Source organism: Colletotrichum lupini, chromosome 6, assembly GCF_023278565.1.
Source record: "Colletotrichum lupini chromosome 6, complete sequence".
NCBI classification, from domain to species: Eukaryota; Fungi; Ascomycota; class Sordariomycetes; order Glomerellales; family Glomerellaceae; genus Colletotrichum; species Colletotrichum lupini.
The window spans coordinates 1,237,102-1,261,166 of record NC_064679.1 but is presented as its reverse complement, the minus strand read 5'-3'; the positions used below and the strand labels follow the sequence as shown (position 1 = coordinate 1,261,166).

General features: G+C 53.0%; 8 protein-coding genes across 8 annotated transcripts; 4 read left to right on the top strand and 4 right to left on the bottom strand.

The window, feature by feature from the left end:
• Positions 1-771: 771 nt before the first annotated feature.
• CLUP02_11856 (rhodanese-like domain-containing protein) lies at positions 772-3,443 on the top strand (the record flags this gene model as incomplete). Its single annotated transcript, XM_049290823.1, has 8 exons — positions 772-1,010; positions 1,075-1,142; positions 1,211-1,430; positions 1,490-2,638; positions 2,699-2,705; positions 2,805-2,960; positions 3,023-3,147; positions 3,200-3,443. The coding sequence occupies 8 exons, from the start codon at positions 772-774 to the stop codon at positions 3,441-3,443; spliced, it is 2,208 nt and encodes a 735-aa protein (XP_049147968.1).
• An 87-nt stretch (positions 3,444-3,530) lies between these two features.
• On the bottom strand, positions 3,531-3,857 carry CLUP02_11855 (uncharacterized protein; the record flags this gene model as incomplete). Its single annotated transcript, XM_049290822.1, has 1 exon — positions 3,531-3,857. One exon carries the CDS (start codon positions 3,855-3,857, stop codon positions 3,531-3,533), a length of 327 nt encoding a protein of 108 aa, XP_049147967.1.
• Positions 3,858-3,990: 133 nt separating this feature from the next.
• On the bottom strand, positions 3,991-6,617 carry CLUP02_11854 (uncharacterized protein; the record flags this gene model as incomplete). Its single annotated transcript, XM_049290821.1, has 12 exons — positions 3,991-4,133; positions 4,233-4,271; positions 4,388-4,564; positions 4,719-4,854; positions 5,310-5,429; positions 5,498-5,683; positions 5,742-5,788; positions 5,854-5,924; positions 5,986-6,123; positions 6,178-6,226; positions 6,296-6,385; positions 6,476-6,617. 12 exons carry the CDS (start codon positions 6,615-6,617, stop codon positions 3,991-3,993), a joined length of 1,338 nt encoding a protein of 445 aa, XP_049147966.1.
• Positions 6,618-7,472: 855 nt separating this feature from the next.
• CLUP02_11853 (uncharacterized protein) lies at positions 7,473-9,178 on the bottom strand (the record flags this gene model as incomplete). Its single annotated transcript, XM_049290820.1, has 2 exons — positions 7,473-9,099; positions 9,162-9,178. The coding sequence occupies 2 exons, from the start codon at positions 9,176-9,178 to the stop codon at positions 7,473-7,475; spliced, it is 1,644 nt and encodes a 547-aa protein (XP_049147965.1).
• A 341-nt stretch (positions 9,179-9,519) lies between these two features.
• CLUP02_11852 (down-regulated in metastasis) lies at positions 9,520-17,473 on the top strand (the record flags this gene model as incomplete). Its single annotated transcript, XM_049290819.1, has 2 exons — positions 9,520-10,898; positions 10,951-17,473. The coding sequence occupies 2 exons, from the start codon at positions 9,520-9,522 to the stop codon at positions 17,471-17,473; spliced, it is 7,902 nt and encodes a 2,633-aa protein (XP_049147964.1).
• Positions 17,474-17,777: 304 nt separating this feature from the next.
• Positions 17,778-18,338, bottom strand: CLUP02_11851 (DNL zinc finger; the record flags this gene model as incomplete). Its single annotated transcript, XM_049290818.1, has 1 exon — positions 17,778-18,338. The coding sequence occupies one exon, from the start codon at positions 18,336-18,338 to the stop codon at positions 17,778-17,780; it is 561 nt and encodes a 186-aa protein (XP_049147963.1).
• Positions 18,339-19,126: 788 nt separating this feature from the next.
• On the top strand, positions 19,127-21,964 carry CLUP02_11850 (Cullin family protein; the record flags this gene model as incomplete). Its single annotated transcript, XM_049290817.1, has 3 exons — positions 19,127-19,201; positions 19,465-21,734; positions 21,790-21,964. The coding sequence occupies 3 exons, from the start codon at positions 19,127-19,129 to the stop codon at positions 21,962-21,964; spliced, it is 2,520 nt and encodes an 839-aa protein (XP_049147962.1).
• A 1,520-nt stretch (positions 21,965-23,484) lies between these two features.
• CLUP02_11849 (uncharacterized protein) lies at positions 23,485-23,779 on the top strand (the record flags this gene model as incomplete). The annotated part of the gene is made up of 2 exons (XM_049290816.1): positions 23,485-23,545; positions 23,613-23,779. 2 exons carry the CDS (start codon positions 23,485-23,487, stop codon positions 23,777-23,779), a joined length of 228 nt encoding a protein of 75 aa, XP_049147961.1.
• Between the last annotated feature and the right edge of the window lie 286 nt (positions 23,780-24,065).

Here is a 24,065-nt window from a genome sequence, read left to right as displayed (position 1 = left end):
CACTAAGGATTCGGTCAGTCTCTTCGGTGCGCTCTTTCTCTGCTCTTTTGTTCGAGAAAGAAGTTGCATGCAAAAGGCGCCTCCCTCCCACCTACGATTATCCGCCCACCTTTGTTCCCCTTGCAACCACCCAAGGCCCCCATCGTGGACCGCCGGCCTCTCTCGCCTCTCTCTCCCCCCCAGTTAGAGACGCCGCCAACGACCTCGATCTCGACTTCGATATCGACTTCGACCTCGACCGATATTCTCTGGGAGGAAGAAAAATACGTTTCATGAATCAAGGAGAAATAGGACGCATTTTATTTCATTCCTCGGGTATTCAAATGTTGCTTGCACCGACGCAATAACGAACGGCCAGTCTTTTTTCTCCATCTCAGCTGCATTGCTGCACGCGCCCTCTCGAAAAACACCCGCCGCCACGAAATCCCATCAAGCCAACATCGACGCTCGATTCGAGATCGAAGAAGCCTCTCTCTACAGCTTGCATCACCACCGCCCTCCGATTCATACTCGTCGCGACGTCTTGTTCCCTCTCCATTGAGTGGAAACGGCTAAAACAGATATTCATCTTGGGATTTGCTGCAACATTCGCTTATTGCGGCCTCTTCTTAACGATCGTCCCTCTTTTTTTCGTCACGACATATCGAGTATCGTCTTGGACGCAGCACTCACACCAAAGAAACAAAAAGAGACACCACTAACACCCATCACCACCCGCAATAAATACTTTCGCTTCCCACGATCGGGTCCCGACAACCACACACCACAATCATGGAGGCTTCATCACCATTGGCGGCTATGCACCGTCCCATGGCAGTTCCTTCTTGGGGAAATAAGGATCTTTTCCGCCCTCGCCCCAACACCTTCGCTGGTGCCGTACCCATCAGTCTGCGCGAACACCTTCACAGGCCCGACAACTACTTCAATGTCAAGGACATTCACGGTTCCTCGCCCGCTGCTAGTTTGGCCGCCGACCTCTCACAAAACTTCCGTCTGGATACCGAGGCGAGGTACGATGACGTGCATCCAATATATTCAGTCTGGAAAACCGTCAACTAACAACGTTCTGTCTAGTCCCAAGTTCCCCACACCTCGTCGTGCCTTGTTCACGTCAAACATGATGGGTGACGCGGATTCCTACGGTACGTTCTCCTATGGGTTGCAAGCACAAAAGAGAGGAAATGGGACTAGGAAGCTGATGTGAGACCAGAATACGTGACTACGCCTCCTCTGCCCGAATCGTCACCTGCCCACGATTTGATGGATGTCTCGCCGTTGCCGCACAAGCTCCCGTTCATGACCCAGATCGCGATAACGTCACCGACCCCGGGATCAACCCCAACCGGCGAGGACGACGAGATGATGTTGGATTCGCCAGCCCCCATTCCTCGGCAGGCGTCGTTGGAGCCACCCAAGCCACTGGTAGCCGAGTAAGTTTGATTGCCACATTCCTCCTAGCTCAAGGGGTCGCGTCTAACTCAGGGGGCAGACGGAGAAAGCCAGCTTTGCGCCGGCCCTCCTTGACTCGGATGAAAGGCTACTCGACTAGTGGCGTTCCCGGCCGTTCCAACACAGACACCCAACTCCCCACTTTCCGATTTGGTGAGAATCGCTTGACGCATATGAACAGCGCAATGTCCCTGGGAGAATGCTTCGATGCTACATCACCTCCTCAAGAACGACGACCTCAGACTGCGAATAGCCCTACTCCTGCCGTGCCTGGTGCCGTTCGTCCTCGTCCTCAATTCTCCAGCCTCTCCGGTAACCGCAACAGCCCTTTTGGCAACGGTCACAGCCGTCGCCCTTCAAATCCCTTTATGCGTCCCCGCAAGCAGTTCCGTCGCTCTTTGAGCATGTTTGAGCACCCTGGCGATGTTGCCAAGGCAAAGTCAGAAGGCGGCGACTCCTCGCCCACCACCCCAGAGTCTGTTACCAGCATGGATGCCGATGATGTCCAGGAGCCCATCTTGCCTCACTTCCTCGCCGATGACCCCACGGACACCATTCCCCGGATAACAAAGGCCACCATGATTGATCTCTTGGACGGAAAGTACAGTGACAAGTTCGACCAGAAGATGATCATTGACTGCCGCTTCGAGTACGAGTACGACGGAGGACACATTGACGGAGCTGTCAACTACAACAGCAAGGACCTCCTCGCCTCCCAGCTGATCCAACACCCCATGCAAGGAAGAACAATCCTCATCTTCCACTGCGAATACTCGGCGCACCGCGCCCCCATGATGGCTCGCCATATCCGCTCCGAGGACAGGACTGTCAACGCCGAGCACTACCCGCGACTCACATACCCTGACGTGTATATTCTTGAAGGAGGATACAGCGGCTTCTACGCCGAGCACCCTTGCCGTTGCTATCCCCAAAACTACGTGGAAATGTCGGATGAGGCTCACCAGCGCACCTGCGAACGCGAACTTGGCCGCCTCAAGAACCCTCGCAAGGGCTTCGGCAGAGCGCAAACGTTCGCCTTTGGCTCGCGCGACTCTTGCGTCGACCAATCACCCACAGCTCCAGCGCGCCCCAGTGGCCTCAGACCCAGCATCAGCTTCCGCCAAGATCCCATCGCCATGATTGGCAACTCTCCAATCCTCGGCGAGCGATGCCATGCACGACGCATGGCGTCTTACTAGCACATACATCTTTTTGCGCCCCTCTCATACCCACTGTCTGCTGCACATAGTGGAGGGGTGAGATCTCCTTGCTTGGCAAGGGGGGGAATTCGAGGTCTCCGCAGACTTCGAAGCTGTCCATTGTTTTGTCGGCTGTTTGCTCGACATCCCTAATAGGGCGAACCACAGCAGCCTGATTGTCGATGTTTTTCGCGTCTCTTCCTGCACATGTTCAACGAACCCCTATTCGATTCGACTGCCTATATTTCCACCCTTACCAATCCGGACTACACAGCAGCTAACGCAACGCTCACGGCCGCGATGACCTCAATTGTTACGCTAATAGAACTTCGTTATGAGCCTCGTTCTGCAACTTGAACATACAACAAAACCAGCAACCCGGCATTAGACGCATTTGGCATATTTGTCCCCGCATCGCCTTGATATGGTTGTACGGAGTCCACTTTGGATCTGGCATCTTGGGGTGGCTCCCTGTCGGCATTTTACAGCATTGTCCTTGGTTTTTTTTTTGTTTCTTTTTCCTTTGTCAAAGACTTCTGCATCCCGCCGAGGAGGATGGTCCTCAACCAAACACACATATATCAACAAACAAACGACAACAACAACAACACCACCACCGCTTGTCTGTCTCCACAGATTTCAGACGCGGGAGCATTTCAGTATGACGTCTCGGTCTGTCTGCTCTTCTGTCGGAATCTCCACATATTTTCGGAGTATTATTTCTCGGACCATCCCTCCATCGGCGGACCCTTTTTCCTTTGTGCTCAACTCGGTCCATTGACCATCTTCACCTGATCCCACACACCTTTCTATCCAAACGCCGGATACCCGACATCCTTGTCATCGGATGGCACTCACAGACCTCTCGACACCCCATTCCCTTTACATTTTTTCAAAACAGAAGCCCCACGGACCTCTTTTTTCTTCCGATGGTTGAGCTTTAGGGAGGACTCCACCTCCTTGTGTATATTGTAGGAGTAGCTGCGAAAGAACGCATGCAAAGAGCGGAGAAGCTAGTACAGTGGATGAAAAGCAGTTGCTTGGGAATGCCTTGTAACATTGGCCAATGGGGGAGATAGCACTGCAAGCTTGGAAGCTGGATTGGTGCAATACCGGCATGGGTGAATCCATTGCCTCTTTCTGTACAGTACTGGCGATGCAAAGACCAAAAATTGCCAACCAAACACCAATGGTCCATGGTCGGATCATTGTGGGCTAGCTCATAACAATTGAATAAAAATACACACAAACAAAAAAAACACGCTCATCATTGCTTGGACTCGTGAGACACGTGCTCAAGGCGCGGCTGTGACGGTATGCGCGCGCGCGAGCGCGTGCTTGTCTACATGTTGTGCGCGAGCGCGTTTGTCTGAGCCATTCCCGATGAACACCTCAAGCCGTTGAGATCGCACCGGCTGATGGCTGGATCGTCTGTGCGAAACTTTTGAGGTCCGAGGTTTCGTGGTTGTTCTGGTTCGTCCCGAACTGTGGATTATGGGGTGTTTCGAAACTCGGGGGCCCGTCCCCCACGAATGTGTCTTTTTAGACTTCGTATTGAGGCTCTATCCGTTCCCTGTAGTCTACTGTGCAGGGAAGCTCCCGCGACCGCGAGACCCGTATGGACTACTTGAGTTTCACGATTCAACGTCAGCTTTGACTGGTGTTCTTTTTCTTCGAACCGAAGCGAGGTCTTTTGTGACATTGTGTTTTTTTTTTTTTTTCTCCCTTTAGGCTTCAACCCTTGTCTAGACTGTAGATGGACGGTGAGATTTGGCAGGTGGCAGATGACGGTGGTATCGAACTCGGTCCTATCGCCCCCCTTCCATTCTTCCCTGAGCAAGGCCCGATGGAATGATGAGTTGTGAGTGATTGGGGTTTGTGGGTTGGGTTATGATGCAAGTGAGAGCCTCGCACGCCTGGATCTGTTTGTCGCTCGGTCCCCCCTCTTCATCTCCCGAAGCTAGGGTCGGAGTTTACTCCTTAGTTCGTACGTAGCCTCCGCGCTAGGATCTCTCTCTCTCTCTTTCTTCCGTGTGTATATGTTATTCTCCCCGTTTTGGCGTTTGGGACCTGAGGGTCTATTGTTAGAGTCTTTGGGCTTTGGGGTTGTTTCGGGCTTTGCCTTTCTTTGCGTGTCGTGAGGTTTAGATGGGATAGGTAAGGGGGGGCTGAAGGTCAAGATGTTTGGGTTGTTCTGCCGAATGTTCTAGCGTGGAAGGGTGGGAGGGGTGGCTTTGTTCTCTCCCCCCTCCCCCTTTACTTCGTACTCTCCCGCCAGCCTCAATGTCCCATCAACCTAACGTCTGTTGCTTATTTTGGATGAGAATGTCAAGATGTGGCTTTTCTTTGGGGGTAGTAGGGAAGGGTGGGCGTAAGCACGCGAGCACGCGAGCGAGCGGTGATACAGGCCTAACGGTCCTTTCTTTGACTGCTGAGGAGGTATGCTAAATCCATTCATTGGTACTTTTTTTCCCCCCCTCAGTGAGGAATGGAGAGGACGGGTCTCGTAGAGAATTCTTGGGCAGATTTCAATTACAGGAGAGGAGAGGGACTAGTCACTTGACCGAGTCCGGAGCTCAAGGTAGGACCTTTTGTTTTCCTTCTCTATTGTGATGTTCGCTACATGGGAATTCAAAGAGATGAATAGACTCCATACAAAACAATGAGTATGGTGCGTGCGAAGGCGTCCTTGCCAGGTGAAGTATCCAACTCAAACAACCACGCGGCGTGTTGCCGTTTCCGGCCCAGGTTTTTGCGAACGTGTCGTGTCATGGTCGAGAGCTGGCGCGCACGACTCGGAGTTTGCAGAGGGATAAGTTCTTCCCCCTTGTTCATCACAAATCCCTCACCGGCTTCTTCGTTCTCGATAGACAAAGAGGAGAATAGATGGTGACAGACCATCTTTCAAAGAAGAGTAGCGTCCCGTCCAACGATGGGCGACGGCAACAGTAGAGTAGCCTAGAGTTAGAGGCGGGCAGACACGTTTCTGGCGCCAGGGTAGATGAGCGCATGTATTGTGCGTTTGTGTGCGGGTACTATTGTTTGAAGCCATATGGGGCAAAGGTAACTAGGTAGGCTCTAGAGAATCTTTACAAGCCAGCCGCTCAACAGCTTTTTTGGTGTGGTTTCAGCGCCATTCTCTTTGTCCCTTTTCGTTTGTTCTACGGACTCGGCGTCGGGGGAGAGAACATCTACTTTACCTTACCAAAGACACGTGCTAGGTGAGAAGTAGCCCCGAAAAGACAAGGCCAGATCATCTCACACCACCGACTGAACCTGAGAAGCCGCCAGAGCACCAAAGGTTTTTGACTTGTGCTTCCCGAATAGGAAAGCTCACCGAAGGGGCTCAAGAAGGACGGAAAGAAGAAAGACGTTTCGGTCCGGACACGCTGGGGCTGTTTGTTTTTGGTTGTTGGGCTCGGGTTCGGGGCTCTTTTGTGGCTTGTTTTTTGAGCCGCGCTCTCTCTCTCTCTCCCTTGCGTGGTGGTTCGTCAGTGGCTTTTTTTTTTCTCTCTCTTTTAGGATGAACGATGCAAGCGAGTCAAGCGAGCCAGATTTCGTCAGAGAGAGTTCAGCCACTTCCGTTGGGGTCTACATTCTTCCCCTGGGCGAGACTTTGTCTCAGAGGTGGGAGATGCCGTAATCACCAATCTTGAGGTGGGCAGTTGAAGTAGGTGGGTAGGTGAGCGTCGTTGGGGGATACGGCGAGAGAATGTCAATAGTTGTGATTCGGCTTTCTGTTGTCATCTCTTAAATTATGGGTAGTCACATCTCAGCTGAGTCCTTTTTTCTTTGTGTGAATCTCTTGAGCCGTATAGCTTGGAGACTAGGTGCTGTTTCCACTACTTTTGCTATGGATTCTGGAAAGTCTAGTGTGTGAACTTCGTGATGTAGTTCCGCGTATAAAGGTGATTTGCCGCTGAGAAGGCCATTCTTTGCGTTTCGGGAAAGCAAAATGGCCTTGGCCATCTCAGTGGCATGTCACTATTGTCTTGAATCTTTTCCCGTCCGGGGTTAGAATCTCGAGAATGGGGAAAAGTGGCAAACGGTGAGAGGAAATGGGCCCAAGTCAAAAGGTCTTGGTCTCAGTCTCCCTTGCGGGTATGTCCCGAAGAGGCCCTGACACCTGCACGTGTGGATAGTTTTGCCCAAGATGGATAGTATGTAGACAAATCAGGGGTCCATTTGTGGCGGCAAGCAAGGGAGAAGCTTATTCGGGCGTCGAGAGCGCCTTTGCCGTGCTTGCGCATGTTTTGTTCTTTTTCATGATGGGAAAAGCTGTTTTTGTGGGGGTTTCTGACGAGGCATTACGGTTGCTATGTTGCTAGGTTGCATCGTTGGCTTCATCTCAGATTCGAAAGATGATTTGATAGGAATTGGGATCCGTGATGGGACCCGTGATGGGATCCACGACTCGGACCACATGCCTCGGCGAAATGAGCAGAGATGAAATTTGACCAGAGATCAAGAATGATGAAAACGATTCAGAAAAACTTTTTGAGGCCTAACTCGCCTGTCTATGAAGGTCCAACGTAGCCCCTAAGCGATGAAGCAACGTAGCTTTCCCCAGTATCCCCGGTTCGAAAGAAGCCATGGATAGATCTGCTCCTTGTGATATGCCTCCGCTCGTAAAAAAAAAAGTAACCTTCAAAAGCCAAATGATAATCTCTTCCCACTGCTGGCCTGCTTATATAGCAAAGATATGCAGGTTACCTGGGTATCCCCCAAACGCCACCCATGCCAAATGCCATGCCAGGAAAATGATGTAATCATGCTCAAACTTGTCAAACGCCCTCGGTATCGTCGCTAGATGTGCCGCGCGCCTCACTGAAGCGCAAAATCCCACTCCTTGAAAGCCTCGCGGAGAGCTGCCACGTCCTTCTCCTCTTCCTCCTTAGTCTGCGTGCAGTCCTGCCAGACAAAACGCTTCTCGAGACCGAGGAGCTTCGCGACAACCTTACGCGGATACTGCAGATCGAAGCGCATGTTGGGATCGAGCTTCATCACGAGACTAGAACCCTTAATTCTGTCTTCGCCGTCGTCTGCCCAGATCCAGATGCGGAAGTAGTCGCCAAAGTCGGCCTGGTCCTCGTACGAGATCTCGCGGCTCTCAAACTCGGGGTACTTGAGGTTCTCGGCCTCAACCCGGAAGCCGGCCTCGGCGAGACCCTTGTAGACAAAGTCCGCGGGAATAGGGTGGAACTGCCAGTGAGCGTGAATGTTGCGACTGCGGCTGATTTCCCAGGTGATGGCACCCAGCTTGCGGTTCGACTTGGCCGATACCATGGCCTGGAGGGCCTCGCGGAAACGGGTCATCTCCTTGTGGGTCTTCTCCGCCTCCTCAGGGGTATAGCTCTCGACGCCAGAGGAGTGAACGGTTGGTGTATGCGCGAGAGGCGTGATGATGACGTGGCCAGGGAAGTTGATACCGTGCTCCTCAAAGGTCTGGGATGTGGCTAGAGGGCCCTTGGCAGTAGCAAGATAGCTGTCTTCGCCAATGGTGCAGACCATGTGGGTATCGAGGTTGGGGTTGCTCAAGCAGAAGAAGCACCGGTCCGGCCCGGGAGGAGGCGACTGACGTCGGCGCTTATTTCCGCGGCGGTGATGGCGGCCATCGTCGTCACCGTTGGCGAAGCGGCTGTAGGAGCCCTCATCCTGCGCCCGCCTCTTTGGCTTTCTCTGGCTGAAGGGCGTGAAAGTAGAGTTGGCGGGTTTCTCGACGTTGGTCTCGTTGAGGCTGATTGTGAATGCATATAGCGCCTTCGCCTTGGCTGCGTTTCCATAGGGGGCCATCGATATGAAGCGAGTGACAGCCGCATCCTCTGCGCCTTCCTCGAGAGGGTGCACGAAAGGCTCTCGCTCGTAGAAGAACTCGGTGGGTGAAGACGAGAAGTGGTATCGCGGCTTCAGGGTCGCACACAGCTCAGCAACCTCAGCCGTGCTTTCAATCGCTGCCTGGTTCTCTGGGGTAAGAGCGACCTTGGATCCTGTCCAGACACTAGATGGCCAGATGGTCGTAAGTAGGATGTCGGCCTTGTTTGCACCCTTCAGCGACTTCGCATCGTCCGCTGTGTGGAACGGGAGGTGCTGCTCCTTGGATTGCCCTCCGACCACATCTTTGTCGAGCCTTCCACCGAGTGCGACAATTCTGACCCCCTCTGACGTCTTCGTGATACTTCGTTTTCCGAGGAAGTGGAGGTTCTCGCAGATTTCCTCGTCGGCTTCGATTTTAGCAACGATCTTTGGGGGAAGGGGCGCTGTGCCGACAGTGAAGTAGACAGGAAGGGGGACCTTCAGTTCACCGTTGAGAAGTGAATCGACAGTGGTATCGTCTTCGCTGCTGAACAGATTGCCTGTGACAATGGCAAAGTTGAAGCTGTTCTTGGCGTGGAGGGTCGCGAGCTTCGTGAAGGCAGGTGTCAGCGAGCCATTGAGGCTTCCCAAAACGATCCTGAAAGCTTTGATTAGTCTCAAACGTTGCGCATCTACACTTGCAACTCGTGTGATACGTACACCTTGGGTGCAGCCATTGCGCCTCTAGACTTTGGGTGCAGAGGTTGAAGCTGTGTGGCTGGAGGTCAGGTTGTTGGTGGAGGAAGCTTGGAGTTGAAGATGCGACCGAAAGATGCGCGCGACGAAAGTACCTAATGTGGGCCCCTTTATATCCAAGCTCAACCATTGGACGAGACCCATTAAAGATACGTCTTATCAGTTATCGTAATCGGCCGACCTTCTGCCGACAGAAAAAAAGTTCAATTTTCTGGCTGAGCTCTGAAGAGTTGGCGGGGAACTTTTTTTTCGCGATCAAGCAGTGAAGCTGGGAGGCGATCACGACGGGTTTTTGCACACCACACCTGTCAAACCGCCCAACATGCCTTCCACTTCATCAGGGCGGATCACAAAGTCCCGAAAGGGCAAGAACTTGACTCCCCATTCAAAGAACCACCGGTGGGAGTCATTCGCAGCCAAAATCGCGAAACTCAACGCACTCGATCCTCTGCGAAAAGTCCGCCGACACGACCTCGAAGCCGAAGACCTCGAATCCACAACCTCCTACTTCCGAACTGGCCTGCAAAAATGGTCAGAACTTAATATCTATAAGGGATTCTACGACGTCAAGACGAAAGCATGGTACATGAGCGAGACGCTGGCCCAGATTCTGCACCATGAAGAGAAGATCTTCAACTTGTTAGCCGAGGCGCTGGCGAAGCAGGATAAGGAGATGTTAGAGCCGCTCCTGGAACTGCTCACAGCATTTGCGCATGATATTGGAACGAGGTTCGAAAAGTACTACGCAAAGTCTCTCGATCTTATTGTTGCCATTGCCGCCAAGCCGCAAGACGCCGACGTTATCGAATGGACCTTCGCAGCGCTGGCTTTCCTGTTCAAATACCTGTCTAGGCTAATTGTGCCTAATCTGCGACCAACATATGATGTTGTAGCACCTCTCTTGGGAAGGGCTCGTCATCCTCCTCACATTGCCCGTTTCTCCGCCGAAGCTTTGAGTTTCTTGATCAAGAAGGCTGCAGCGCCCGGTCACCGAGAGACCGCCCTCACCGCGATTGTCAGCCACGCAAGAGACGATCTCCGGAGCAGTGTCGGCGAACGCTCATTCCAGCTGTACCAGGATGGCCTCATGACCATGTTTGCAGAGTCCATGAAGGGTCCCGGCCAGACCATTCACTCGACCGGACCGGCCCTATTTGTGTCTCTCCTCAAGGCGATACCCGAGACGGAAGCGGATCTCACTCAGACTACGACGTGGACCGACTTGGTATGCGGTGTTTTGACCAGCATTATTCACCACTCGAACGATAAGGATCTCGCCGACGTTCTCGAGGCGATTCAGGAGCAAGTTAAGGCGGCGTTGAACGAACTCAAGCCAGGCAAGACTTGGAAGTTTGTCCCACTGATCAGGGTTCTTGGCACAGCAGCGGGTGTTCGTCACGGAAACCGCATCAGCAACTGGCCCGTTCTCGTTGAAAACTTGACTGCCATGTTGGTCTCTACGACACAACATGCCCCTGAGGTGACAGAAGATAAGCTGGATCTTGTATGGAAACATGTCATCGTCAATGCTGCGATTGTCTGGCATCAAGCGCCAGTTGAAGCACTTATTCCCTGCATGAAGGATTTTATGAATGCACTCCAGAGGGAGAGGCTCATGAGGTGGTACATTCCCTTCTGTGCCTACTTCTCCCAGCTAGACTCGACACGATTCCGAAGTCTATTCCAGACATATTTCCAACGGTATATATGCCTTCACTCTGCCGTTGGGCTCCTTGAAGCTAACCAGACATAGATTCATCGTCAGTCACTGGTCCGATGGTCAAAACGAAGATATGCTGTGTGTTTTCCTTCCTCGCATGGTGCAAAACGGAAGTCTACCTTCGCCGGGAGCAAAGGAGACGTGCAACCTCCCGCGCAGCTGGCAGGACCAGATCGTGTCGAAGTTTGAGCGACTCGAAAGCACGCCCTTCCCCGAGCGCGGCGCGTATGATAAGGACCCTCAAACATGGAGAGACAGGTGCTTGCCAAAGTACTCTGCCTTGTTGGATCTCCTGTTCTCGACGACTGTTCACCCCTCAGCCAATGCGAAGATTGCGGAACTTTTACTTCGAAAACTGAGGCTGGCGCTCAAGCCTTCAACTACATTGGCGTCAGACGAGGTTCACTTCAGCATCAGCCAGGGTTTCCACGCGTACCTGCGAATGAGCAAAGCGGCAGGGCCAGTCGATCCAGCCTTGGACCCGCTCCTTCGTGCTGCTCTTCCCAGGTTCAGCCGTTCGGTGGGCTTCTTGGAGGCTTATCTCACCTACACCGAGCTCACACGAAACCAACCGCCTCCCGTGGACCGTCAGAGCAGTGATAGCAGTGAGGGCTCAGAAGAGGATCCGGTTGTTGAGGCCCTTATCGAAAACCTCTCGGCACCTTCGCATGAACTCCGTCTTGCGTCTCTCAAGATCCTCCAGCAATTCGAGTCACTTCCCGATGAACACCATTGTCTCACTCTTATGCTGGACATCGGAAACACCCCTCTGGAGCCCTCCAGCTTGAGGAATATTGCGATGCATCTTCGCAAACTTGGACAAAATTACTCACAATTGAGCGAGAACTCGTGGCTCTTGAAGGCAATTCCCTCCTTCATGTTCGGCATGCTGACGGTCAAGCTCTCCCCATTATGGGACGATACCATCACAGCTTTGAAGTTGGTTGGCGCTACCAAGACTGGCGAAGAGGCTATTGCGACGACCGCGTTCAGTTGGTTAGAGACACCTTCTCCAAGATGGTCTGGACCACTCAGTCAGCCCACACTACAGGGTCGCCAAGCCATCACCGATTTTGACTGCCAGCACATGCAAGAGCTCTGGAGCACGGCGGAGGAGGTGGAGCAGGTTGTCAACAACGCCATCGATCTCATGCTGCAGTCATTTGACAAGCAGCAGGAGACTGTCGAAGCTCACGCTGGCAATGCTCGAGCACAGGCATTGAAGGTGCTTACTGCCATGCCTCACTTTGCCGAGAAGCGCTCTCGCAAACTCGTACCCTTTTTCCTGTCTTGGGCTGCTGTTGATGAAGACAACTCGTCAGAAAGCCAGGATGATGAGGATGCTGAAGTCAAGAGTGAAGACTGGTCTCTTTACGATCGCAAGGCGTTGGTTGGTGTTTTCGCTCTCTTCATCAACCCGAAAGCGCTCTACCAGCACGAAAGGGTCTACACTGCACTGCTTCACCTCATGGAAAATGGTGATGTAGAGGTGCAAAAGCTGGCGCTGAAAGCTATCCTCTCCTGGAAGCAAGCGGGCGTTCGGCCTTACCAGGAGAACCTGGAGTACCTACTCGATGAAGCCAGATTCAAGAACGAACTCACAGTCTTCCTCCAAGGTGAATCAACGATCCAACCTGAACATCGCGGAGAGCTTATGCCCGTTCTTCTGCGGCTGTTGTACGGACGGACCATTTCCAAAAAGGGTGTTTCCAGTGGTCGACATGGTCTGCAGGCCACTCGTTTGGCCGTCTTGAGAACCCTCAGCGTTGAAGATACAGGCAGCTTCTTGGACATCGCTATTGGGTGTCTGAAAGGAGCTCGTGTCGTTGATGACTCCGGCTTCCGCACCAATTTGTTTGACCGAGAAATTCTTCCCGTTCGCAAGCAGACTGGTTTCATGAACATGATGCTGCCCCTTATCAATGAGCTTGGGCAGCACGTGGGTCCGTACGTTGAAAAACTGCTCAATCCTGTTCTGTACTGTCTCATTTTTGCATGCCGACGGCTCAAGGAGTCAACTACCGTCGAGTCAGATGAAGAGGTGGAGGAAACGAACGAGGAATCTCAGGAGTCGCTGCTCAAGACCATTCGGACTGTCGGTGTCAAGTGTCTCATTGCACTGTTCCGCAATGCCCAAGACTTCAACTGGACACCATATTCTGAACCCATTGTCAACGAGGTCGTTGCTCCCAGGATCGAGAAGCTCCCCGTTGAGACGGCCCAGTCAATTTCTAGCATCATGCAGCTTGTCTCGACTTGGTCTCAGCTGCCAAAGGCAGCACTCTTCATCTCGATCAACGACCAGATCCTGCCCAAGGTTGTCGAGTGCGTGTCGATGCCCAAGGCGAAGGAAAACGTCAAGATTTTCGCCCTCAGCATCATCCGCAACCTCATCAAGCTAGCAGCGGCACCAGCTGTGGAATCCGAGTTCAATGAGCTCATTCGTACTGAGCTTCTGGATGCAAACATGGAGCTGATGTTGAAGACCGTCACTACCACGCTGGAGACGCAAACCATGAGCAATGAACTGCTCGAGTCTTGTATTGAGACCATTGTCGAGCTTTCTCCGCTTGTTGAGACCTCGGCGAACGTGCGCGAGACACTCAAGATCGCAACTTTCCTCCTCAATCAGCCTCCGAGAAGAGTCAACCCCAGAGCCAAGGGCAAGATTCTCCTCATTCTGGAGCGATTCATCACCATCCTTAGCTCCGAGGAAGCGGAAGAGAAGACTGCTGATATTGCCATCTTTGAGACCCTGTCTTCGCTCTTCAGTTACTTCAAAGACAGGGACAACAGGCAGTCTTTGGCCCGCGTCCTTACAGTGTTGGCCGAGAAGGACACGACCCTTCAGGAGATTGCCGAAATCTGCCGTGACCTCAATGCCTTCGCACCGAACCGCATCGACGAGCCAGATTACGACAAGCGGCTCGCCGCCTTCAACCGAATCACCAACACGGAAACACCTTTTAATGTCAAGCAGTGGCTTCCTCTATTGCACAACTTGATTTACTATATCCGCTCCGACGAGGAATATGGTATCCTGGCATCGAACTCTGCAGACTCCCTGCGCAAGTTTATCAGAGAGGTGGCGGCCTGCTCAGACGAGACATCCAAGAGCGGCTTCGAAGCTCATCTGAAGACTATTCTGTTGCCTTCTATCTACACTGGAGCTCGTGAGGAGTCTGCCATCGTCAGGAGAGAGTACTTGAGAGTCTTTGGCTACATTCTTTCGCAGATGCCAACCTGGGAGCCTGTTGCGGATATGAAGGGGCTCTTGGTCAGTGATATGGAAGAGGAGACGTCTGAGTTGCCCTTCTTTTTCAACATTCTCAGTCCTGCGACGGCGCGCCAGCTGGAAGCCATCAAGATGCTGAACTCTGTCAACGACACCTCGGAGTTTGGCAGCCAGAATCTGAGCCAGTTCTTCATCCCTCTTCTCGAGCACTTCATCTTTGGCCGTGCTGAAGGTAGCGACGACCAGGGCTTAGGTGCTGAGGCGACCAACACGATCGGCAACTTAGCTCAGTCTTTGGACTGGAAGCATTACCGTGTTATTCTGCAGAGGTACATCAGCTACGTCGAGTCCAAGCCCAACAACCAGAAGCAGGTGATTCGACTGCTTGCCAAGTTCTGCGATGCTCTCGTTCTCGCAGTCGAAGAGAAGGGCGTCGAGGCGATGCAGATTGATGATTCAGAAACCTCCACGCCTACCAGCAAGAGACTTGTACTCACGACTCCCACACAAGAAAAGCTCAGCAAGGACGTCAATAACCTCTTCCTCCCTCCGCTGGTCAAGCATATCCACGAGAAGGATGAGTCCGAGGTCAGTTACCGTGTACCCGTCGGTGTCATCATCGTCAAGCTCCTCAAGCTGTTGCCGTCCGAAGAAATGGGCCAGAAGCTTGCTGGTGTTCTGACCGATATCTGTCACATCCTGCGCAGTAAATCCTGGGATGCTCGTGAGATGGCCAGAGACACTCTTGTGCAAATCGCATCGGTCCTCGGCCCGACCTACTTTGGCTTCATCCTGAAGGAATTGCGCGGCGCTCTCAAGCGAGGTTACCAACTTCACGTCATGTCTTATACCCTACACTCGATGCTCCTCAAGGTTATTCCTCAGTTCCAGCAGGGTGATCTCGACTATACTCTCCGGGCCATTGTTGCGATCATCATTGATGACATCTTTGGCGCTACCGGTCAAGAAAAGGATGCCGAAGGTTACATCAGTGAGATGAAGGAAGTCAAGGCAAGCAAGAGTCAGGATTCCATGGAGTTGATTGCCAAGTCGGCCTCCATCAGCCAGCTTGTCGTGCTCGTCCACCCTCTGCAATCTCTCCTCATGGAGAAGGTGGATCTCAAGTTGGTCCGCAAGATTGACACTCTGCTGGCAAGAATTACCGCCGGTCTCATGCAGAACCCGGCCGCAGAGAGCCGTGACACTCTCGTCTTCTGCTACGAGGTTATTCAAGAAGTTTACAAGAGCAAGAAGCCAGAGGTGCAGCCCAAGATCGACTTCCGCCTGAAGAAGTACCTCTACCAGAAGGGCGTGAAGAAGGACAACTCTGGCACCGCTGGGAAATACACCTTCAAGCTTGTCAAGTTCACCTTTGACATCCTCCGGTCGGTATGGAAGAAGTACGAAAGCCTGCGTGCTGGCGCGAACATTGGTGGCTTTGTGCCCATCCTCGGAGACGCCATCATCGGCGAGGAGGATGACGTCAAGGTCGCGGCCTTCAAGCTTCTCACTGTGCTTGTCAAGGTACCTTTCAACAACAACGAGGACATCCAACTCTTCAAAGTCGCAGTCAAGGAGGCGACGAAGAGCATTTCCATGTCAACCTCAACTACAACCGACCTGTCGCAGGCGGCTCTGAAGCTGCTCTCGGTTGTCCTCCGCGAGCGTAAGGACATCCCCGTCAAGGACGCAGCCATCGACATGCTCCTCGGCAAGCTCAAGGACGACCTCACAGAGACTCTCTACCGTCACGTCACCTTCAACTTTGTGCGCTCTGTTCTCGAGCGCAAGATCGAGACGGCAGTCGTCTACGATACCCTCGACTACGTCGGCACCGTCATGATCACGAATGATGACAAGGATACGCGTGATCTGGCGAGAGGTGCTTTCTTCCAGTTCCTCAAGGACTACCCGCAGAGAAAGGCCCGATGGATGAAGCAGCTCAACTTCGTTGTCGCCAACCTGACGTACGACCGCGAAGGCGGCCGCTTGTCCGTCATGGAGGTGGTTCACCTGCTTCTCATGAAGTCTGCGGACGACTTCGTGCAGGAGGTCATTTCCACTTGCTTCTTGCCCCTCGTCATGGTGCTTGCCAACGACGACAGCGAGAAGTGCTGTCTGGCTGCCGGGGAACTGGTGAAGGAGATGTTCCGCAAGGCTGATAAGGAGAGAACACAAAATTTCATGACGCTGCTCCGATCGTGGGTTGAGCAGGAGGATAACCAAGCGGTGACAAAGCTTTCGCTGCAAGCTTTCGGGTTCTTCTTCGAAGCCAAGGAGCCCTCGACTAAGCACAAGAAGGAGCTGGAGTTGGTTCTCGCCAAAATTGGAGAGATTGTTGGTACAGGCGATATCCGCGTTGCCGATGAAGACCTTCTCAACACGGTTCTTCGCGACCTTCAGGTGCTGACGGAGAAGTACCCAGCAAGACTTCTGTCTACCGAGTCCAAGGAACTCTGGAGCGATGTCCGCGGCTGCCTCGTACACCCCGAGAACTCAGTCAAGCTTAGCGCCACCAAGGTACTGAGCACGTTCCTGGCGGACTATGCTGGCAAGCCAAGCAAAGCAGGCGAAGTACTCCAAGGATCTCATGGTCTGAACCTCGAGCTCGAGGACTTGGAGGAGCTCGTGAGGGTGACGCTGTACGCCCTGAGAACACCAGAGATCGACGACGCGCTTGCCGAGGAGATCAAGCAGATCTTGATCTTCCTCGGCCCCCGTCTGCCCGTCAAGGTGCAAACCGTGCCCGAAGCAGATACTCTCGGCGACCGCGACGAAGCCGAGGCGGAAGAGGATAGAATTGAGGAGCACCGCAAGGATCTGCAGTACTTGTTCTGGAAGCTCTCGTCCATCCTGCGTAAGGACGTCCGGCCCAAGTCGACCGCCATCACGCCCAAGACGGTCGCCATGGAGGTGTTGGAGACCATCTGCCGCCGCGTTCCCCAGGACCACCTCGAGCCCTCATTCAAGACGATTCTCTACCCTCTGCAGAACCTCACGGACCCCAACATCCCTGTGCCCTACTCGACGGACGAGCTTTTCAAGACTAGGCTCGAGGCGCTCAAGACGAGGGCGCAGATCCTCATGGACTCGCTCCAGAAGAAGTTTGGCACGGCCGAGTACACCAAACAGCTGTTGTCCATCAGGGAGGAGGTGCGGAACAGGAGACAGCAGAGGTCGAGCAAGCGCAAGATTGAGGCGATTGCGCAGCCGGAGAAGTACGGCCGGGACAAGAGGAAGAAGACGGAGAAGAAGAAGGAGAGAAAGAAGGTCAGGGGCCAGGAGCACAAGCAGCAGAGGCAGGCGTACAAGGGGTGGTAATCATCGTCAAAAAAGTTTGCATGGGCTGGCGTTTCTGGAAGGGTGTTAAAAAGAAAGGGTGCTCAAGAGGGTTTAAAAGGGTTGTATTTATATAGTACAGGGGCTGACCATTGCCCGTTCATATGTGAGATCTATTCTGTTGTTACATTGTGTCCCGCCATTTTAGTGTTCCCATGAGTGTCGATGGGTATCCGAAACGCCTTTATATGCAATCATCCAATCCATTGGCAGAACGAGGCCTCGACCGCCCTCATCGAGTCTGCCATACATATTGTACAGATTTTACAGTCGTTTTCCAAAGCCTTCAAGCAGACCCATCCTTCTTCGACTCCGCAGCTTGAGCATCAGCATCGGCACCATCAGCAGCAGCAGCGCTCTCGTCGGGGTAAAACTCGATATCGCCATCCTCGCCCAGTGTGCCCCTCTTGACGAGCCTGCCCTTCTCGCGCATCAGGTCCTCGACGGTGACCTTGCGATCGCCAAAGATGCCCAGGTGGTCGCTGATGATGTGGCGGTTGCGGCATGAGGGGCAGGTGATGAGGACGGAGCCGTGATGGTATCCCTGCTTGGAGACCTTGTGCCGGGAGCGAGTGTCGCACGGCACGCAGGTGAAGTCGAGCTGGTAGTGCGGCGAGGTCTCCATGCGCATCTGTGCGGGCGTCTTTGCCTCGGCTTCGCGCGCTGCTCTGGGCTTCGGGACTGTGTGGGCGAAGCGCGCGGCGATTGTGGGTTGCAGGGGAGTTGGTGGTCTTTGTTGTTTTTGGAGGGCTGAGAGGATTGGGCTGTTGCGTTTGAAGGGCGAGGCGCCTGGGCGAGCTTGTCGCAGCGCAGGCGCGAATTTCGTGAATGCTGAGCGCGAGGCCATGGTGATGTGTCGTCTGCGTTTTCGAAGGGAAGGGTAGTGGTGGTGGTGGTGGTGATGGCTTTGCGCTGGTGTGTGGTGGAAGCCTTTGATGTAGAAGTTCGTGGGAGAAGAGCTAGAGCTTGACTGAGTTGTTCTCGAAGTGGACTGGGAATGCCGTCATTTTTTTCTGGAGTGTCACTGCTGCTCTATAATTTTTTTCCCCTGTAAAGAAAACGATGGAAACGACCGCCACTTGTGGCGCAAACGCGCTGCCCAGAACGTCAATCCAAATGAACCAATTAGAGCGCTGTGAGGCGCAAGGATAGAGGACTTAATTGATTGGATCCAACTGCCCGGTCGCTCCTTCCGCCTTGCGTGTGGGAAGCGCGGACCATTCCGGCCTCGGGGCTCCGCAGCCTTGCCCTGCTGTGGCTTTCGGTGAACTTGCGACTTACATCCCGAGATTGTTTCCTTCCTCGAGATGCTTTGTATTAAATACCCCGACTCCTGCCGCAGAAACCGCAGTTCTTGACGCGATCAGCTTCTTCTGCAATAGCCAGGCTGTCTTCTTCTTTTTCTGGCTTTCACGGCTTTTCACTTCTACTTCTTACGAAGCGTTGCAGCCTGGCTCCTCTTTTTATTCAGCATCCCTCAGTTGCCCGCCACACTTTCTGACGAGAGCTACCCCGCCGCCACCGACTCAGGTTTCCCACGATAGCTTTCTCGACTTGTAACGATCAGCCAACCACGACCGAATTCCGCAGCGATAGTACGGATACGACTCGAGGACATACACAGATACATACACGATGATTTCTGGTAGAGGTGGAGGGGGCACGGCCATGCGGGCCGGTCGCATTCGGCCCCCGCGCCGCCCCGGACGAGTAAGTCTTCCCAACTCCAGCAGTCAACCCCTGTTGTAGCTGCAATGTGTGTCTTTTGCCTCTTGTGCCTTTTGTGGTGATGGCTTCAGCGCCGACCAGAGTGTTGTGTCTATTATAACTGTGATCCTTGCATGCTTGTCTCCGTTCATCACGCACACGTCATGTGTATACTGTTCAGGAACCGTCGAGTTGCAAGGCGGCCGCTGAGATGCTTTGGATGACCACTAGCAAGACTTTCAGAACATAAACTAACCCGTGAAAAGTTGACATCCGGCATCGACACGAGCGATTTCGAGCAGTGCTGGGATACACTGAAGCAAGCCCTGACCGACATTCACAACCAAAACTGCAGCACACTCTCATTCGAGCAGCTCTACCGAGCATCTTACAAGATAGTCCTGAAGAAAAAGGGTGAGATGCTCTACGATCGCGTCAAGCAATTCGAAGAGCAGTACTTTTCCGAACACGTCATTCCCGATATCGAAAAGCTGGTCACGGCCAACCTCGTTAGCGCTGCAATGGGTGGTGCGGCTACTTCGGTCAACGAACGACGCAAGATGGGCGAGCACTTTCTGAGCGGCGTCAGAAAATCATGGGAGCATCACAACACGTCAATGAACATGACGGCTGATATATTGATGTACCTCGACCGCGGCTACACACAGGATGCTCGTCGGCCGTCCATCTACACCGCCACGATTGGCCTGTTCCGCGACCATATCCTGCGAGCGTCACTGAACTCAGGAGGTCAATATACTGTATTCGATATCCTCAACTCGGTCATCCTCGATCACGTCAACATGGAGCGCGATGGTGACACCATCGATCGGCATTTGTTGCGCAACATCATAAGGATGCTGGATTCTCTCTACGAGTCGGACGAGGAGCAAGAGGCAGAGAAGCTGTACTTGACGGTATTCGAGCCCGCTTACCTTGACTCCGAGCGAACGTACTACAAGCGTGAGTGTGAACGCTTGCTCCGGGAGGCTGACGCCGGCGCCTGGCTGCGGCACACTCAGCGCCGACTACAAGAAGAAAACGACCGATGCGACACTACTATCCATTATGAGACGAGAGAGAGATCCATCAAGGTCGTTGAGGAAGAATTGATTTCGGCGCATCTGGACGATTTTCTGAACCTTGAAGGAAGTGGGCTCAAGTCCATGGTCAATTATGATCGTGAGGAAGAGCTCACAATTCTTTACCAACTGGTATCAAGGGTTGATGCCAAAAAGGCATCTCTCAAAAAGATTTTGTCCACACGGGTGGTCGAACTGGGACTCGAGATTGAGCAGATGCTCAAGGAGACGAATTTCTCTGCAGCGTCTGCGCCGGCCGACGGAGAAGATAATGAGGGCGGGGAGAAGGCCAAGGCGCTGAGCTCATCGGCTCAGCAGACGGCCGCGGCGATCAAGTGGGTTGACGACGTGCTCAAGCTCAAGGATAAGTTCGATAATCTGTGGAAAAAGTGCTTCCAAGAGGATTTGATTATCCAAACCTCGCTCACAAAGAGCTTTTCCGATTTCATCAACATGTTTACCAAGAGCTCTGAATACGTATCGCTCTTCATTGACGATAATCTTCGACGCGGCATTCGCGGCAAGACTGAGACCGAAACCGAGGCGGTGTTGGAGAAGGCCATTACTGTGATCCGGTATCTCTCAGATAAGGATCTGTTTGAGCGTTACTACCAGAAGCACCTGGCCAAGCGTCTTCTCAACAACAAGTCGGAGAGTCATGATGTTGAAAAGTCAATGATCTCTCGAATGAAGCAGGAGTTGGGCAACCAGTTCACGGCCAAGTTCGAGGGCATGTTCAGAGACATGGAGTCATCTGCCGAGCTGACTTCAGGCTATCGCGACCATATTAGGGGACTGGGCGACGTGTCTCGGAAGCAGATCGAGCTGGCTGTCAACATTTTGACTACCAACTCATGGCCTCCCGAGATCATGGGTCGCACCTCACAGTTTTCTGAAAGTGGTGGCTGCATCTTCCCCGACGATATCAAGCGTCTCCAGGAAAGCTTACTCAAGTACTACCTCACCAACCGCAGCGGCCGCAAGCTCACTTGGCTCGGGTCCACCGGCAGCGCGGACGTTCGGTGTACCTTCCCCGCGATTCCAGGAGGCAAGGGACCCCTGGCGCGAGAGCGAAAGTACGAGATCAACGTGCCGACCTATGGCATGGTGGTGCTGTTGCTATTCAACGAACTCGAGGAGGGCGAAGAGCTTTCTCTTGAGGAAATTCAAGCCAAGACCAACATCCCGATGTCAGATCTTGCGAGAACTCTGACTTCTTTGTCCATCGTTCCCAAGGCCAGAGTGCTCGCCAAGGAACCCGCGACCAAGGGCATGAAGGCCGGCGACAAGTTCAAGTTCAACGCCTCTTTCGTCAGCAAGACTGTCCGTATCAAGGCACCCATCATCAATGCTACCAGCAAGGTCGAGGGCGACGACGAACGGAAGGCAACCGAAGAGAAGAACAATCAGACTCGAGCCCACGTTATCGATGCCGCTCTCGTCCGCATCATGAAGTACGTTACCCACCACTTGATGTTCGGTCTCTTGGCTAAACTAACCCCATCATAGGCAACGCAAGGAACTTGGTCATTCGCAGCTCATTACAGAGGTCATTGATCAACTCAGCGGTCGCTTCAAACCCGAGATTAGTCTCATCAAAAAGCGAATCGAGGATTTGATTGTGCGAGAGTATCTCGAGCGCGTAGAGGATGCCTCGACGCCGACGTATCGCTACCTCGCTTAAGAAGAAGAAAGCCCTCCGCCGGCCGCCTTTGGTGCGGGACAAAACGATGGACACGATTCTCATGATACAAGGATGTTAGAAGGGCATTTATGGCTGCATAGGGAGGGTTCAAGGGATTTCTTAAATATCAGGCATGGCGTTTTTCAGGAGGGTTGCTTGAGAAAAATGCACATTTTTCGTCTGGAACACGGACACAGGGACGGGAGAGAGGTATCCCCTACGTGGTGGTTCTGGGATACCGAGGATTTCGGCCTTTTGGTTGTCAGACGAACTCGGTTTCGTTGACGCCGCTCTTCATTGAAGGCAATTGAGTTTTCAGGTCGCTTGACTCCCCGACGTCTACTCCAAGGGACTTTGATCTGGAATCGAATGTACATACTTTGCTTCTTTTGCATGTATAGAATCCTAGGCCTACTTAACATGAATGGTCACAAAGTGTATTCCTCGCCAGACGTATGCCAATGGACTCTACACACCTGATAATTCTATGGGCTCTGCAAGGAATCACTATATGAGCAGCTCACAACTAACCGTCCTTCTCTAAGCTGACTGCGTCTCAGTTCCATAGTTGTACACTTTGCCGAACGCCATGTTTTATTTCCTTTCCTGCGTCCGTCTTCCGTGTTCAAAGACGGATGAGATCAACAGGATCGTCCCCGGGTTGTATGTTATACAGCCTTTCTGAACACGAACACCCGTATCTGGCTCCCCCACAAACCTGTCGATCCTGCAGAGCAGATCTCACTGTCTCAATTGCCTACGTGTACACGGAATTATCCCCAAGTTTTTCCTCCCCTTCTGCATGTCCAATCCCAAAACTTTCAAGTCCTGTTATTTCTTCTACTCCGTAGTGTAAGTCGCGCTACGGGATCGTCACACACGAATGACTTGAAAGGGGGCCCTTTCGATTAGTAAGAGGGGGGATCCGACTCGATCGGCGTCCCGGGGAAGGGTTCGAGTCCACTCAACCCGGGGCGGACACCTCGAAATGCGCGGTGTACGGAGCACGGAGTAAAGTTGAATCTCGCGGACGACCAACAATGAGATTTTCGTGCCAGCAGCACCAGCACCGGGGGGACCAAACCACCGAACAGCAGAGAAGCAGGAACACACGGAAAAAAGAGGAGGAAGTCCACAAAGGCAACCCCCCCCCCCCCCCTCCCTTCTTGCACTCACATAATCGAGTTCCAAACGCTTTCCAAGTTGAAACCAACTGGGAAAGTTGAAAGGAAAGCAAAACCGCAGGACGATGGGGAAAATTCGGAATCCTGATCACGGGTGGGAAAATAGGCGCATTGGGGAAAAAAACCTCACATATCCGTAGTAGGGTGATAGGATACAATGTAAAGGGACGCACTTCAAAAGGCCTCAGAAGCAGGGCGCACCCCCCCCCCCATCTTTCTCTTTTTCCAAACTTATTAAAAAAAAAAAAAAAAAAAAAAAAAAAGCTGCATCATATCTCACTCTCTCCTGTATTTCCTCTCCAATCATGGAGAAGCCAAGCAAGCATACGCATCAAGATGGGGACCAAAAAAAACCCCCGAGAGACGCAGCTTGGATTCAACCCAGATTTCGGAGGCTGTATGTAGCTGCAGCACCACTCACACGCTCACACATAACCGGGGCGCCCCTACTTCATACACACAAGTAAGGTACCTTTCAAACATCAGGCCACCACACACCCCTCGGCCCCCAATCCTGCAGGCCGTTTTCATGCCCTCCCTCCCTTCCTTCCGGTCGGCTTCATCGTTCTACTGCAATCTATTCGGCAATGACAGCTCGCTCGAGAGAGAGAGAGAGAGAGAGAACAAGTAGAGTTTTCGTCACACGTGTGGGATTAAGACGAGCGGTCTTCTCCGGGAAACTTTCAGCGCGCATATATCTCTTGACAAAAAAAGCTTTCTACTCCGTAGGTTCAAGGGTGGAGTTTCCTACGGATACGATGCACGGGATCCCGGGGGGGTTTGATCGGGAGCGTTGACCAGCTTGCGATCGGCGCCGAACGGGGGGTGTTCAAGAACTTAAGTGCAGCTAGGTGGGCTCCCGCTGGATATTCCGTAGAGGTGAACGAGTAACTCTGCGAAAACGAGGCGATGCCGAA